Source organism: Archocentrus centrarchus, chromosome 22, assembly GCF_007364275.1.
Source record: "Archocentrus centrarchus isolate MPI-CPG fArcCen1 chromosome 22, fArcCen1, whole genome shotgun sequence".
Classification (NCBI taxonomy): domain Eukaryota; kingdom Metazoa; phylum Chordata; class Actinopteri; order Cichliformes; family Cichlidae; genus Archocentrus; species Archocentrus centrarchus.
In genome coordinates this window covers 925,151-942,615 of record NC_044367.1, presented here as the reverse complement: position 1 = coordinate 942,615, position 17,465 = coordinate 925,151, and the positions used below count along the sequence as shown (strand labels likewise).

At 48.7% G+C, this 17,465-nt stretch overlaps 1 protein-coding gene across 1 annotated transcript in view; it reads right to left on the bottom strand.

The window, feature by feature from the left end:
* The window catches only part of LOC115772532 (NLR family CARD domain-containing protein 3-like), a 45,574-nt gene that overhangs the window by 682 nt on the left and 27,427 nt on the right, over positions 1-17,465 (bottom strand). Inside the window, exon 11 of the mRNA XM_030718830.1 lies at positions 129-175. Coding sequence (XP_030574690.1) covers positions 129-175 — 47 coding nt within the window. The remainder of the gene's footprint in view (positions 1-128; positions 176-17,465) is intronic.

The window sequence follows — 17,465 nt, the reverse complement described above, 5'->3', positions numbered from 1 at the left end:
TCTGTTCATTGATTGACACTTTGATGATGACTCCTGACATCAGAGATGTGAATGAGTGATGTGACAGTTTGAAGATGGTTGAATGTGTGCTGCTTTGTTTTCATGAATCACATTAAAAACACACTTACACTTCCTCAGACCTGGGCTCAACCATCGCACTCCAGCAGGCTCCACCCTGAAAGGAGGTCAGAGCAGCACAGTCTCTGTCAGCATGCACACATGGACATTACATCGCTCTCAGACACACACTGTTAGACACTGATAAAGGAACAGTCCAACATTTCTACACAGACTTCAATCCATACGTGCATCTGATCCTGGATCTGTCAGTACACCACTGTATTGAATGAAATATGATTGATTCTACTGTGACCTTCATTATCTTTATATTCCTCTTCTGTTTAGCTGTAAAGGAGACCCCCCTGCCTTTGCTCTTTAATAGTTGTCTTCTAACATCCAGAGATCTGTATGATCTGTTTCATAGTGTCTAACAAGCCTTGTACAGTTACGCAACAACAGTCACTACATGACTGACACACAAACTTCATCTCCCTCAATAAAAACATTAGACATACATAATCATGTTCCAAATTATTATGCAAGTGATAATTTTCTCAGATTTTCCTAAATGGGCAATGATGGTCAGTATAATTTCATGAACCATTACAGTATAAATCAAATTTTATTCAACAAACTCCCAATGATAACAGCATTTTTTTCACAACAGAGTTTCAAAACACTTTATAGATTGTAAAGAACTAGTGACAGCATTAAGTGGTCACATTCACTAAAATCAAAAGCTATTTCAATCAAAAACTTCTTAACAGGCCAAGACAGATTTTAACATAGGACCTCTTCTTTGATATCACCTTCACAATTCTTGCATCTATTGAATTTGTGAGTTTTTGGAGAGTTTCTGCTTGAATTTCTTTGCAGGATGTTGGAATAGCCTCCCAGAGCTGCTGTTTTGATGTGAACTGCATCCCACCATCATAGATCTTTTGCTTGAGGATACTCCAAAGGTTCTCAATAGGGTTGAGGTCAGGGGAGGATGGTGGCCAAACCACGAGTTTCTCTCCTTTTATACTCATAGCAGCCAATGACACAGAGGTATTCTTTGCAGCATGAGATGGTGCATTGTCATGCATGAGGATCAGAGGTGGGAAGTAACGAAGTACAAATACTTCGTTACTGTACTTAAGTAGATTTTTTAGGTATCTGTACTTTACTTGAGTATTTATTTTTCTGAGTACTTTTTACTTTTACTCCCTACATTTTTACATAAGTATTGGTACTTTCTACTTCTTACATTTTCAAAACAGACTCGTTACTTTTTAACAAGTCAGGGAGAAGTTTGCATTTCCGGTCAGTGCGCCGTCAGTCATCAAACGATCTGAGCCTAAACGGAGGAATAATAACAGATAAGAGACAATCGTACTGGCGTATCCTCCATCACCGGCTTATCTCGTACAAAGGGATTAAATACACAAACCCATATAATTAATGTATCATTTATAGCGCTATAATCAGGGGTCACAGCGGGCCGGACCGAAGCCGTAAGTTGTGCTCGCGGGACATAAACAGCTTAGCTAGCGCTACTGAAGAGGAGCGAGCATGAAGGGAGTAACGTGTGGCAGGTAAATGCAACGTTTTTAAATGCTCAACGAATATCAGCAAACACACAAAGTGTGTGCAGTTTGTCACACAGTGTGTCTGCGAGCTAAAAGAAGAGCTGCTGTATTTCAGGGAGAGCAAAGAGAGAGAAGTTCACTCAGAGATGGAGAAAGAGGACAGGAGAGGAAGAAGAGAGGTTAGATTTAAAGGTAAGGACTGGAAAATAAACTGAAGTATACTGACTTTGTGTCATTCAAAGATTGTATGAAAATACTGCAGTTTAGTACGTAATAAACAGGTCAGCTTGTTGTACTGTATTTACAGTAAAGCTCTGTGTTGGTGCACAGAGGCTGTGTTCATGGTCAGTTACAGGTTACATCAGTGCAGCAGAGATGAGTTTGAATCAAAGCTGCTGATGCTGAGATTCATTCACTGAATCCAACATTTCTACAGCCTGTATGCTGTCAGTGTAGGGGATGGAGATCAGCTCAGATAGCTGTGAAATACTGGGTTACATCTTTGTGAGTTCACTTCATCCACACAGAGCAGTAAACCTCAGAGCAGCAGCAGCAGCAGGTCAGCTGATCACAGCCTGCACACCAACATCATTTACTGCAGCTACAATAGAAAGCTGTGATTCTTCTCCCCATGCAGAGCCACTACAGCTGATCTTAGGGTTCCTCCACCTTCTGAATCCCACTGTAACCCCTGAGTATCCTCATGTTGGTGTTTAGGTGGAGGCACAGTCACCCTCTACTATGGAGGACACAGAGAACAGAGCTGTGTTTAAATTCCCTTTAACAGTTTGTGATTCAAGCTGAGTGCATTCATTAGAATTAAAATTTAGATTGGAATAACGTTTGTGTTCTCATGTATTATTTTATATTATTACAATAATATATAATAAGGTTCAGTTAGCTTTACACAAAAATAGCAGGTAGAAACGTCCTCCAAAGAGCTACTTTTACTTTCTTACTTTGAGTACATTTCAGAGCCTGTACTTTTTTACTTTTACTTAAGTAAAGAACTTGAACCAGTACTTCGACTTTTACCAAAGTATTCTTTAACACAAGTACTTGTACTTCTACTTAAGTACAGAATGTCAGTACTTTTGCCACCTCTGATGAGGATGACAGAAGGCACGGTTGTTCTTTTTGTACCATGGAAGAAAGTGATCAGTCAGAAAGTCTATATACTTTGCCGAGGTAATTTTCACACTTCTGGGACCCTAAAGAGCCCTACCACCCCCCCCCCACCCCCACCCCCACCCCACAATGATTCCAGCCCAAAACATGACTCCACCAGTTCCTTGCTGATGTCACAGCCTTTTTGGGATGTGGTGGCCATCCACCAACCATCCACTACTCCATCCATCTGAACCATCCAGGGTTGCACGGCATTCATCAGTGAACAAGACTGTTTGAAAATTAGTCTTCATGTATGTCTGGGCCCACTGCAACCGTTTCTGTCTGTGAGCACTGAATAGTAGGTTTATGCACAACTGCAAGCCTCTGGAGGATCCTACACCTTGAGGTTTGTGGGACTCCAGCTTCAAATAACTGTTTGCTGCTTTTTAATGGCATCTTAGCAGCTGCTCTCTTAATCCGATGAATTTTTCTGTCAGAAACCTTCCTCATTATGCCTTTATCTGCGTGGACCCATCTGTGCCCTGAATCAGCCACAAATCTCTTCACAGTACGATGATCATGCTTCAGTTTTCGTGAAATATCTAATGTTTTCATACCTTGACCAAGGCACTACACTATTTGATGCTTTTCAGCAGTAGAGAGATCCTTTCTCTTTCCCATGTTGCCTGAAACCTGTGGCCTGCTTAATAATGTGGAATATCCTTCTTAAGTAGTTTTCCTTTAATTGGGCTCACCTGGCAAACTAATTATCACAGGTGTCTGAGATTAATGTCAGTGATCCAAAGAGCCCCGAGACACAATATCATCCATGAGGTTAATGGAAAAAACAAAAAATCAAATCTTAATGACACTTAAATCCAATCTGCATAATAATTTAAACACAGTGTACATACATATACATATACATGTAATAAGATGTACAGGCACGTGGCACAATACATGAATGGGACCCAGAAATGAATTGGCAGAGATACCAGGGGAGCAAAACACCAGCTACTAGTAGATAGAGCAGTCACTTGAGACTGTAAGACCAGACTGAGCAATCTGTGCAGTGCCTGGATTGAGTACAAGAAAGTCTATGATTCGATGCCACACAAATATGGATCCTGCCTAGAATGCCTAGAACTGTATAAGATCAACAGGACCCTAAGAGCCTTCACCAAGAACTCAATGGGGATGTCGAGAACACCACTAGAGGCCAACTTCAAGCCAAATGCACAAGTCAACATCAAGTGTGGGATTTACCAAGGAGATGCTCGTCCCCTCTGCTGTTCTGCATAGGCCTGAATCCCCTCAGCCAGATCATCAACAAGACTGGCTACGGATACCGAGAATGGAATTGAACAAGCATCAGCTACCTCCTGTATATGGATGACATCAAGCTGTATGCCAGGACTGAACGAGATATCGATTCACTGATCCATACCACCAGGATCTACAGCAATGATATCGGAATGTCATTTGGACTGGAGAAGTGTAGTCGGATTGTAACTAAGAGAGGAAAAGTAGTCAGAACTGAAGGGACTGCACTACTGGAAGGCAACATCGCAGACATTGAGGACAGCTACAAGTACCTTGGAATCCCACAGGCAAATGGGAACCATGAAGAGGCCACTAGGAAAGCTGCAACCTCCAAGTACCTACAGAGAGTAAGGCAAGTCCTAAGGAGTCAGCTGAATGGGAAGAACAAGATTCGGGCTATCAACACCTATGCCCTGCCAGTTGTCAGATACCCTGCTGGGATAATAAGATGGCCAAAGGAGGAACTAGAAGCCACTGATGTCAAGACAAGAAAGCTCCTTACCATGCATGCAGGGTTTCACCCTAAATCCAGCATCCTGAGACTGTACACTAAGTGGAAGGAAGGTGGCCGAGGACTAGTGAGTATCAGAACCACTATCCTAGACAAAACAGCGAAGATCCACGAATACATCAGGAAGATGGCCACAAATGAGCATGTGCTTAGTGAGTAGCTCAGGCAGCAGAAACCAGAGAAAGAAGAGGAGGAAGAACAGGAACCATCATGGAAGGACAGGCCTCTGCACGGCATGTACCACCAGCAGATAGAAGAAGTGGCTGACATAGAAAAATCCTACCAATGGCTGGACAAGGCTGGACCGACAGACAGCACAGAGGCACTAATCATGGCAGCACAGGAACAAGCTCTGAGCACAAGATCAATAGAGGCTGGGGTCTACCACACCAGGTAAGACCCCAGGTGCAGGCTGTGCAGAGATGCTCCTGAGACAATCCAGCACATAACAGCAGTGTGACGGACGTGTGCGTAGATGGCTGGTCGACCCCCCCTTGGCTATGTGCTCCGGTCAGAGAACAGCTGCGACTTCAGGTGATATTGAGAGATTTATTGACAGACAAGCATCACAGTTGGATTCTTCATTGAACTGTTGCATACACGTTCTATGTATGGTGAATAAAAGTCCAAGTGCTGGTGCCAGAATACAGGTGTGTGTGTGTGTGTGTGGTTTCTGTGAAGTAAAAGTATACAGAAAGGTAATTAGGAACTATACAACCACGTTCTACATTATGCTAAATTATGCAGAATATACACATTGAGTCACATTACACGGTATACATAATAATACAGTTGCACCTAGTAACACTAATGTGACAGAGAAACTAAATTACTGCAAGTGGCAAGTAATGGCAGAACAATATAGGTGACAACTAGGCACCCGTAGAGCAATTCAAGCACAATACACTTGGTGACCAAAAGGTGGCGCTTTGAAACCACAAATAGCAAAGCAGTGTTGCAGTTGGAAAGCTTAGAAAGACGACTGTTCCCATGGCAACGCATCGAACCGTACTTACGGCCGATACAACATTCAGAAGCTAATTACTGCTTCAAACACATACAGAACGGTGGAAATAACACCACAGGTCAGAAATACTAGTTAGGTACTCCCAAACCCGACTATTAATGCAGCTACAACTCAAGCAATAAGCATTTAGCGAGCCATTTAAGTCTTAGACATTTCTCCATTAAAGTGAACTAGGGCTCGCGGTAGACCAACGTTACACGGTTAACAGACTAAACAGCATGTAACAAACACCAGCGGATGAAATACAGCATGAATACAGACAAAACCGATGCACTTACATCGTCATCAACGCACACGTACACACAACGATACTGCCAGTATGGTGAAATACCGGAGCGGCACGGCAACTGTCTGCTAGCTAAGTAACCTCAAAGTCATGCGAGCACACAAGTGCGTGGGTACGTCACCACTGACGTCTCTGGCGTTATGACGCTGCTCCAGCAGGGAGTTTTCCACAGCCGCCCCCGGATTCGTGGAGAGAATACGTAGAAAGGAAAGTCTCTGCTGGATTATTGTGCCCTGGGGTCTCCATCGTCAGGCATTTCAGGAAGCTTGACCAACTTGGCGACAGGACGGGTGTAGAGGTTGCCCTTGATGTTCACCTCTGCAGTGCGTACCTTGCCGTCGTCGCTGGGAATGATGCGGGTGATGCGCCCGACAGGCCACAGCGCTCGCGGGAGCTGCGGATCGAGCACCATGACGACAGTGCCCACCGCCAAGTCTGGTGTAGTAGTTCTCCACTTATGACGGGGCTGTAGACCAGGTAGGTACCTGCGGGTGAAGTGACTCCAGAAATGGTCGGCAAGCACCTGACTGTGTCTCCATTTGCGTCGTTTCAGCAGGTCGCTGGAACCGTAGACGGCTTGTGGTAGCGAAGCGTCTCGCCGCCCCATGAGGAGGAGATTCGGGGTAATCGGGTCAGGATCGGCCAAGTCAGAGGATGCGTAACCAAGGGCTTAGAGTTGAGGATACCCTCAACTTCAGTGAGCACAGTCATTAAGACCTCCTCTGGGAGGACTTGGTCCTTCAGGATAGTCTGGAGGGAGACCTTAACCGATTTAATCTCCCTCTCCCACGCTCCCCCGAAGTGTGGAGCGAGAGGGGGGTTGAATCTGAACAGGATGCACTGTTTGGCCAACTGTTCCTTGAGCAATGGCTCAAGAGCTTCGAAAGCTTGCTGGAGCTCCTTCTCGCCACCACGGAAATTGGTGCCCCTGTCACAGAGTATCTCGTAGGGCTTGCCCCGGCGCGCTATGAAGCGACGGAGGGCGAGGAGAAAAGAATCCGTGTCCATACTCGGCATCAAGTCGAGATGGACGCAGCGGGTCGTGAGACATTTAAACACAATGCCCCAACGCTTCTCTTGCCGCCTTCCTATCTTGACCATGTATGGACCAAAGCAGTCCACTCCGGTCGACCAGAAAGGAGGTTTGTTGAGTCGCAGGCGCGCAGCAGGTAGGTCGGCCATTTTGGGAACCGTAGGCTTGCTACGCCATCTGCAGCACTCGATACAGTGTCGCTGATGCTTCCTGATGGCTTGGCGGCCTCTGAGGATCCAATACGACCTCCTGATCTCCGCGAAGACTCTCTCGGGACCTGCGTGCCGGAGACGATTATCGTAGTCCTTCACCAGGAGCTGTGTGATGGGATGATCTGGAGCAAGGATGACGGGATGAATTGAGTCTTTCGGTAGATCGTCAGCTTTACGGAGGCAGCCTCCCACTCTGATGAGACCAAGAATGGGGTCGTATTCTGGTGAGAGTGATATGAGGCGACTACTAGGTCGAATCGGACGGTCGTGCTGTAGAGCGCTGAGTTCTTCAGAGAAGCTGTCTGCTTGCGCTCGCTTCAGGAGAGCTACTTCTGTGTCTATGTGATCAGAAGCAGACATGGGGGCCGCTGCCGCCCCGTGTTGAGACCGGTATGTAGCGTCTACTAGGTCAGACCAGGTGTCATACTGCAGTGGATCGGGACAGGTATCCGCGACTGTAAGTTGGCCACAGAATGTGGACTTCCTGAGCTCCTCTGTATCTTCCACTCCCGCCACCAAATTATGTGGCCAATGGCTAGGGGAGTCGTACAAAAAGGCGGGCCCATCGTTCCAACGGCTTGGTGGAGCTAGCTGATGCAGTGCCTTCCCCCGAGTGATGTCGTCGGCCGGGTTCTGGATGGAGGGAACGTACCTCCAGTCGCTGGTGTCGGTGTGCTCTTGGATTTCAGCTATGCGAGTTCCGACGAACACCTTGTACTGAGCTGAGTCAGATCGGATCCAATTGAGCACTGTGGTCGAGTCTGACCACATGACTGTGTGCCTCAGGGTAAGGGTGAGCTCAGAGCGTAACAGTTTGGCAAGCTGTGCTCCGGTCAACGCAGCACTGAGCTCCAGACGAGGCATAGAGAGCTGCTTTCGCGGTGCGACCCGGGATCGTGCCATGACGAAGGACACATGTGGACGCCCTTCTGCGTTTTCCATACGAAGGTAGGCAACGGCTCCATACGCCTTCTCCGAGGCGTCACAGAAGACATGTAGGTCGACGTTGGAAGAGTCAGCACTCATGTTGACTGGCGTGTAGCGGCGGGGCATGCTGATGTGCTGAAGGTGGGGAAGTTCACTCTCCCAAGCCTGCCACACTGAGAGTAGTTCTCCGGTGATGGGCTCATCCCACTGTTGCTCGTGCCTCCAGAGGGCTTGGATTAGGACCTTAGCACGAGTGGTATAGGGAATAACATACCCTAGTGGGTCGTACTGAGAAGCCAGAACTCTGTACACATTTCTCAGTGTAGGCTCGGTGGCTACCGGTTGGCGGTGCTTGTAGCCAAGTGTGTCGGAGGAACAGTGCCACCGTAGACCTAGGGTGGATTCCTGCAGATCCACTCTCTCTGCCGTTAGCCACAGTTCGCAGCCTTCAGTCCTTGCCTCTGACGGGAGGTGATCAATAACCTCTGGTCGGTTGCTTGCCCACTGCCTTATGTCGAATCCACCAGCAGTAAGCAAGACTCTCATCTTGTCAATCAGCTGTCTGGCCTGTGCGGGAGTGCGGAGAGACTGAAGGCAGTTATCTACGTAGAAGGCATTGTTGACTGAATTCAGGACCTCTTCGTTACCACTACAGTTGGTCTTGACGTGCCGTTGCAGTGCATATATGGCACAGCACGGACTGCAGGCTGTACCGAAGGGTAGAACACGCCATTCGTTTCCCAACAAAGTGGACGAGCTGGCGGCGCTAACGCGACATCAAAGGAGCTACCGGGAGAGCAGCCTCATGTGCCTGACGGAGACGTGGCTAACCGAGCTAACCCCGGACTCACACATAAACATGGACGGCTTTCATTTGATCCGTGCCGACAGAAACAAGGAGAGTGGTAAGAAGAGGGGCGGGGGTCTGGCTGTGTTTGTAAACGATAGATGGTGCAACTCCAGACATCTAACCATCAAAGAGACGCTCTGCAGTAAGGACATTGAACTGCTCGCTGTTAGTATGAGACCGCACTATCTTCCTCGGGAGTTTTCACATGTTATTGTGATAACTGTGTATGTGCCGCCCTCTGCTAACGCTGCTGCAGCCTGCGATGTCCTCCATGCTACTACCAGCAGACTCCAAACACAGCACCCACAGGCCCTCTTTCTGATCTCAGGGGACTTTAACCACGTCTCCCTGTCCTCCACTCTCCCCACCTTCACCCAGTATGTCACCTGCCACACCAGGAATACCAACACACTGGATCTACTGTATGCCAACATCAAGGAGGCATACAGCTCATCACCTCTGCCTCCCCTGGGGGGCTCAGATCACAACCTGGTTCATCTCCAGCCTGTGTACAAACCCTTGGTACACAGAGAACCAGTTGTGACACACACAGTGAAGAAATGGTCTGAGGAGACTGAAGAAGCTCTGAGAGACTGCTTTAGCTCCACTGTGTGGGAAGAGCTTTGTGCCCCTCATGGGGAGGACATCGACAGCATCACGGACTGCATCACTGATTACATCAATTTCTGCGTGGAAAACACTGTGCCCACCAGGAGGGTACGGTGTTTTTCAAACAACAAACCCTGGATCAACTCTGAAATAAAGGCTCTCCTGAAGGAGAAGAAGAGAGCCTTTAGATCAGGAAATAAGGAGGAGCTGAGAGCCGTGCAGAAGGATCTGAGAAGGAAAATCAGGGATGGAAAAAACATCTACAGGAAGAAGATGGAGGACCAGCTACAGCAGAGCAACATCAGTGGGGTATGGAGGAGTTTGAACTCAATTTCAGGCCACAAACCAAGCCCTAGGGTTGTGGGAGACTTAGAGTGGGTTAATAACCTGAACCAGTTCTTTAACAGGTTTGACCAGCCACCCACCCCTCCCCCAGCCCAGTCCCCCCTGCTGTCAGCCCCACCATCTTTAATGACTGCCAACCTTTCTTCTTCTTGGGACCTCACACCTCTCAGCTCTCAGCCATCACCCACCCCCTTCACTTCTGAGGACTCCATCTCACAACCCCCATCCCCCACCTCCATCTTGTCCCTCTCAACTCATCATGTGAGGAAGGAGCTACGTAAGATCAAGGTGCGAAAGGCTGCTGGTCCAGACGGCATCAGCTCCAGGCTCCTGAGGTGCTGCGCAGATCAGCTGTGTGGCATCATGGGATACATGTTCAACCTGAGCTTGAAGCTGGGGAAAGTACCACAACTGTGGAAGACCTCCTGTGTGGTACCGGTGCCAAAGACCAAACATCCAAAGGATCTTAGCAGCTACAGGCCGGTAGCCCTGACATCGCATCTAATGAAGACCCTCGAGAGGCTGGTCCTCAACCATCTACGCCTCATGGGGTCGTCTTCGTTGGACCCGCTGCAGTTCGCCTACCGGCCTGGCATCGGGGTGGATGACGCCATCATCTACCTCCTGCACCGAGCTCTGACCCACCTGGAGAAGCCTGGAAGCACTGTGAGGATCATGTTCTTTGATTTCTCCAGTGCTTTTAACACCATCCAGCCAGGACTTCTGAGAGACAAGCTGGAACTGTCAGGAGTGGACCACCACATCTCCGAGTGGATACTGGACTACCTCACTGACCGCCCACAGTACGTGAGGACACAGGGCTGTGTCTCTGACAGGCTGGTCTGCAGTACGGGGGCCCCACAGGGAACTGTGCTGGCACCGTTCCTCTTCACCCTCTACACTGCAGACTTCTCCATCAACTCCCCACGCTGCCATCTGCAGAAGTTCTCTGACGACTCTGCCATAGTTGGCCTCATCACAGGTGAGGATGACTCAGAGTACAGACAGTGGACTCAGGACTTTGTGGACTGGTGCCAGCGGAACCACCTCCTGATCAACGCCGCTAAAACCAAGGAGCTGGTGGTGGATTTCCGCAGGCGCAGACCCACCACACGGACACCGGTGAACATCCAGGGAGTGGACATTGAGATAGTGGACTCTTATAAGTACCTGGGTGTTCACCTAAACAATAAACTGGACTGGACTCATAACACTGATGCTCTCTACAGGAAGGGTCAGAGCAGACTCTACCTGCTGAGAAGGCTGAGGTCTTTTGGAGTGCAGGGGACACTCCTGAAGACCTTCTATGACTCTGTGGTGGCATCAGCCATCTTCTATGCAGCAGTATGTTGGAGCAGCAGCTTGTCTACAGCTGAGAGGAAGAGGATAGACAAGCTCATCAGGAAAGCCAGCTCTGTCCTAGGATGTCCTCTCGACTCAGTGCAGGTGGTGGGAGACAGAAGGACTCTGACCAAAATAACATCACTGATGGACAAGGTCTCCCATCCCATGCATGAAACTGTTGCTGAGCTGGAAAGCTCCTTCAGTGACAGACTGCTGCATCCTAAATGCACAAAGGAGCGTTACCGCAGATCCTTCCTCCCAGCAGCTGTAAGACTTTATAACCATCACTGCTCCCAACAAAAACCACAATAGCCTACACAATGTAGGATAATATATAATATACTGTAAATAGTCCGGCCTGTTAAGGTTCAACACACAGGCACATCATGTACATTGTATATAGTGTTATTATTAGTAGTATTAAGGTTAATATTGTTTGTTGATTTTATATATATTCTTTTCTTAATATTGTGAATTATTATATCTTTATTTATATTTATAATAACTGCGGCTGCTGTTACACCCAAATTTCCCCTCTGTGGGACAATAAAGGCTGTTTCTTCTTCTTCTTCTTCTAGATGTCTGGGCTGCGCTCTTTCTCCATGTCACGCCAGAGGAAGCGAAGGAGTGGCTGGTCTTCAGGGAGTAACCGGATTTGGTGGAACATCCCACGGATGTCTCCGCTGATGGCCACTGGATACTCCCTGAACCGGAGAAGCACACTGAGCAGCGGGGCTCCGAGGTTAGGTCCAGGAAGTAGGATGTCGTTGAGGGCGGTTTGCTGGTACCGGAAAGAACCATTGAACACCACCCTGGCCTTCCCGTTGTGGTGAACAATGTGGTGCGGGATGTACCATGACTCCTCCGACTGGCTTGCTTCATCACTGCTGATCTTGACAACATATCCAGCTCTCTCCAGCTTATGGATCTCCTCGTTGTAGACCTTAGCCAGATCTGGATTGCTGGTTAAGCGCCGCTCAGTGGCATGTAACAAAGGCATCACTGCCGATGGAGGTGCATGGAGTTTGGGAGCTGTTGGCCTGCGGAGTAGAGGTGTAGCATAGCGAACTATGCCATCTACTGTGACACGGACAGTTCACTGGTCCAGTGTTTTGACAGCTAGCTGATCTTGCTTGGAGCGTGTTACCTCCTTCTCAGACTGGAATGGGTGGGTGTCGACTTGCCACAGCATCTCAAGATGCCGACGTAATTCGTGATTTGGAGACGAGCACGCTGCATAGAGACATGATGTCGCAGTGGAAAGACTTTGTAAGAAGTTGGTCGGTCCCTGTATGGTCCAACCCAGCAGGGTACATACAGCAACTGGGCTTCCCTGGGGCCCTTGCAGTACTGGACATACAGGAGTAATCAGGTGGGGGTGATCGGAGCCGATGAGGAGCAAAGGCTGGACTCTGCTGAACCCTCGCAATGGCACCCCATGGAGATGATCAAACCTCTTCTTGAGTATCTCCGCAGGGCAGGACTGCTCTGCTAAACCGAGCTCTTCTGCCGTGAAAGCATGGCGGATGGCGTATTTCACCCGAGTGTTGGTAGGATTACACACCTCGAACGAGACGGATGCTCCCTTAAGCTTCACCACATCTTGTCTGATAGTGCGGAGTGGCAGAACTTCGTCCTCTCTCTGCAGCCCAAGATACCTGGCAGCGGCAGGGAGAAGGATGGTTCTTTGAGAGCCGTCATCCAGTACGGCGTGAGTGTCCAGCGTCTTGCCTTCGCTATGTAGTTGAACAGGAACGACCTTCAGCATGATGCGACTGGAGTGACTGGACTGACCTACATAAACCAGACTGGAAGATGTAGGACCATTGAAGAGGCTCGGACTGGCTTGGATAGCCACCTCATGCAGGACAAGAAGGTGTTGCTCGTTGCAGGTGGAGCAAGGCTTCTTCAAGGTGCAGCTCTCCGGCTTGTGACCACGCCCACATCGCCAGCATTTACTCTTCTCCTTAATCCACGCACCTTTCTCAGCTGTGCTGAGTTTAGCAAACTCTGCGCAAGCACTGAGGTAGTGTTCTTGGTTGGAGCAGAAGGGACAATAGGGCTTAAAACGCTCACGCTTCTTGGAGACTTTGCCGGGGTTTGAACGGGCTGGAGAGGTGGCAGAACCTTGTGGTGGCTCGGAGCTCTCAGACTGGTTAGTTACATAGATAGTGGCAGACTTAGACTGCTGGGGCTTGGCAGCCTTGTACTTGCGCTCGAACTGAGTGAATTCCGGTTTGGAGGCCCCAGTAGCCGATCTAGCCACCTGTATGGCTTGCACTTTGCGTTCCAGCCAATCAGAAAAGTCAGGGAGCGTGTATGTCCGATCGCTGCCGCTGCGGATGATCCCTTTAGACAGGCAATGCTCAGCGAAGCGATCTCGATAGGTGGCAGGCAGCTTGCTTAGCAGTGTGTCCACGTGTGAGCCACATCTCAGCTCGGCTCGAGAGGCACCGTCGATAGTGCTTAGTAGGCCCACTAGTGTGCTGACAGCGGATGAGAAGTCCTCAAAGGCCTGGGCATCACCGGGCTTGATAGGGGGAGAGTTCAGGATGGCCTTCAACTCTCCTTGGACAAGCTGGCACGGCTGACGTAGCGTTGTTCGAGGGCGTGCATGGCACTCGTATATGGTGTTGGGTCGTGTACATACCTCTTGGCCACCTGATAGGCGTTTGGTAGTTTAAGGAGGTCGAGAAGTACTTGGTACTTGTAGTCCTCGGTTAGGTGCTTGTGTGGACTTAACACGCTGTCCAGTCCCTTCTTTGTCATGATGAAGTCACTCTCCTTTCCAGAGCTGAATGGGATAAGTTTAGGCTTGGGAATGCCGTAGGAAGAGGCAATGGCCATTTCCAGGATGCCGGGAGCTGGTAACCCCGGTGGTGGCCCCGGTGGTGGAACGGGTTGTCCATAGGGTGTTAGCGATGGCATCGTGGGCATGTGCCCGGCTGGCGGGAGTGATGTATGATAGGGGTAATACACTCCGGATGAGTAAAATGCAGGCGGGTAGACAGGGTACTGAGGGTAGGACCGGTATTGCTGTGGAGGAGGTAGCGAATGCTGAACAGGCGGAGGAAAAGGATTACTCGGTGAGGCAGGGGGTGGATGGTTGACGGGCTGTACCGGCTGAGCCTGAGGTATAATAAGCTGTGACGCAGACCTTGGTAGATAGCCATCCTGCCGTTGAGGAGTATGGGGTGCAGAATTGGGATCGGAGATCCATCCATCATCCATAGATGCTTGTGCCGGGGCCTGGAGGATTGGCGGGGTAAGCATGGCTTGGTCTTGTGCACGTGACTCTCCAGTCTGAAGTGGAAGGCTCGGATGACGCGAAGGGGAGCTACTCGGTAACACTGGCTGCTGTGGGGGCTCTACGTCGGCTGCAGTAGTGTTGCGAGCGGGGCTGTGCAATGGTGTCGACCGATAGCTGCCGGCTGGGTTGTCAAGGGTTAGCCTTGGCAAGCTAGTGTGATGTGGAGGATAGTGATAGCAAGATGGAGGATAGGATGGCTGACCAGCTGGCACACTGTGTACGTAGGGCGGGCGTTTAGCGCTGTCCATCACAAGCTGCAACTCTCGTAGCTGTGTGGTCAGGTCATTGTAGCGTGCTTCAATGCGATGCCATTGCTCCTCTTCATCTGTCCTCTGCATGGTTGGCGTAGACGTGATAACGTCGGTAGGCACTAGCTGGCTAGCTGGTTGAGTCTCAGTAGCCTGATGAAGATGTCGCTCAAAGGGAGGCAGCTGTGTGGCGGGGAAACCGAGCTCGTAATCCCTAAGATGCCCTGGGAGCTGTCTCACTCTCTGGAGGCGGACTTGGTTGTCGTCTTCTCTGTCATCACATTGAAGGGTCGCCATAGCGCCGTGGGCGGTCATCCGGCTCGAAGGACCACTTGTGACGGACGTGTGCGTAGATGGCTGGTCGACCCCCCCTTGGCTATGTGCTCCGGTCAGAGAACAGCTGCGACTTCAGGTGATATTGAGAGATTTATTGACAGACAAGCATCACAGTTGGATTCTTCATTGAACTGTTGCATACACGTTCTATGTATGGTGAATAAAAGTCCAAGTGCTGGTGCCAGAATACAGGTGTGTGTGTGTGTGTGTGGTTTCTGTGAAGTGAAAGTATACAGAAAGGTAATTAGGAACTATACAACCACGTTCTACATTATGCTAAATTATGCAGAATATACACATTGAGTCACATTACACGGTATACATAATAATACAGTTGCACCTAGTAACACTAATGTGACAGAGAAACTAAATTACTGCAAGTGGCAAGTAATGGCAGAACAATATAGGTGACAACTAGGCACCCGTAGAGCAATTCAAGCACAATACACTTGGTGACCAAAAGGTGGCGCTTTGAAACCACAAATAGCAAAGCAGTGTTGCAGTTGGAAAGCTTAGAAAGACGACTGTTCCCATGGCAACGCATCGAACCGTACTTACGGCCGATACAACATTCAGAAGCTAATTACTGCTTCAAACACATACAGAACGGTGGAAATAACACCACAGGTCAGAAATACTAGTTAGGTACTCCCAAACCCGACTATTAATGCAGCTACAACTCAAGCAATAAGCATTTAGCGAGCCATTTAAGTCTTAGACATTTCTCCATTAAAGTGAACTAGGGCTCGCGGTAGACCAACGTTACACGGTTAACAGACTAAACAGCATGTAACAAACACCAGCGGATGAAATACAGCATGAATACAGACAAAACCGATGCACTTACATCGTCATCAACGCACACGTACACACAACGATACTGCCAGTATGGTGAAATACCGGAGCTGCACGGCAACTGTCTGCTAGCTAAGTAACCTCAAAGTCATGCGAGCACACAAGTGCGTGGGTACGTCACCACTGACGTCTCTGGCGTTATGACGCTGCTCCAGCAGGGAGTTTTCCACAAGCAGGGTGCAAGATGCTAGCAGGCAGGGCATACATGGAACACCATAAACAAGTGGGCAGCATAGTATACAGGAACATCTGCGCCGAGTATGACCTTGAAGTCTCGAGGTCAAAATGGGAAACGCCCCCAAGGGTGGTTGAGAATGACCAAGCTAAGATCCTGTGGGATTTCCAGATACAGACAGACAAACTTGTGGTGGCTGAACAACCGGACATCATAGTGGTGGATAAACAAAGGAAGAAGGTCGTAGTGATAGAGGCTGCAATACCAAGTGACAGCAACATCAAGAAGAAGGAACACAAGAAGCTCGATAAATACCAAGGGCTCAGAGAGGAGCTGGAAAGGATGTGGAAGATGAAGGTAACAGTGGTCCCCATGGTAATTGGAACACTTGGGTGACCCCCAAGCTGGGAGAATGGCTCCAGCAGATTCCTAGAATGACATCTGAGATCTCTGTCCAGAAGAGCGCAATACTGGAAACAGCTAAGATACTGTGCAGGACCATCAAGCGCCCAGGCCTCTGGTAGAGGCCAAAATCCATCTAATTTCATGCAAAACTCCAAAAATGGGCCGGACAAAATCGTTGGCACCTTTTCAAAATTGTGGGTAAATAACTTTGTTTCAAGCATGTGATGCTCATTTAAACTCACCTGTGGCAAATAACAGGTGCGGCAATATAAAAATCACACCTGAAACCAGATAAAAAGTAGAGAAGTTGTCTTTGCATAGTGTGTCTGTGTGTGCCACACTAAGCATGGAGAACAAAAAGAGGACAAGAGAACTGTTAAGAGGATTTTAAAAAACAAAATTGTGAAAAAATATCAACAATCTCAAGGTTACAAGTCCATCTCCAGAGATCTTGATGTTCCTTTGTTCACAGTGCACAACATAATCAAGAGGTTTACAGCCCATGCACTGTAGCTAATCTCCCTGGATGTGGGCGGAAGAGAAAAATTGATGAAAGGTTGCAATGCAGGATAGTCTGGATGGTGGATAAGCAGCCCCAATCAAGTTCTAAAGAAATTCAAGCTGTCCTGCAGGCTCAGGGTGCATCAGTGTCAGTGTGAACTATCTGTTGACATTTAAGGAAAGGAAACGCTATGGCAGGAGACCCAAGAGGACCACACTGCTGACACAGAGACATAAAAAAGCTAGATTACAGTTTGCCAAAATGAATGCTAGTAAGCCAAATTCCTTCAGGGAGAATGTCCTATACTCACATGAGACAAAGATAGAGCTTTTTGGTAAAGCACATCATTCTAATGTTTACAGAAAATAGAACAAGGCCTGCAAAGAAAAGAACACAGTACCTACAGTCAAATATGGTGGAGGTTCA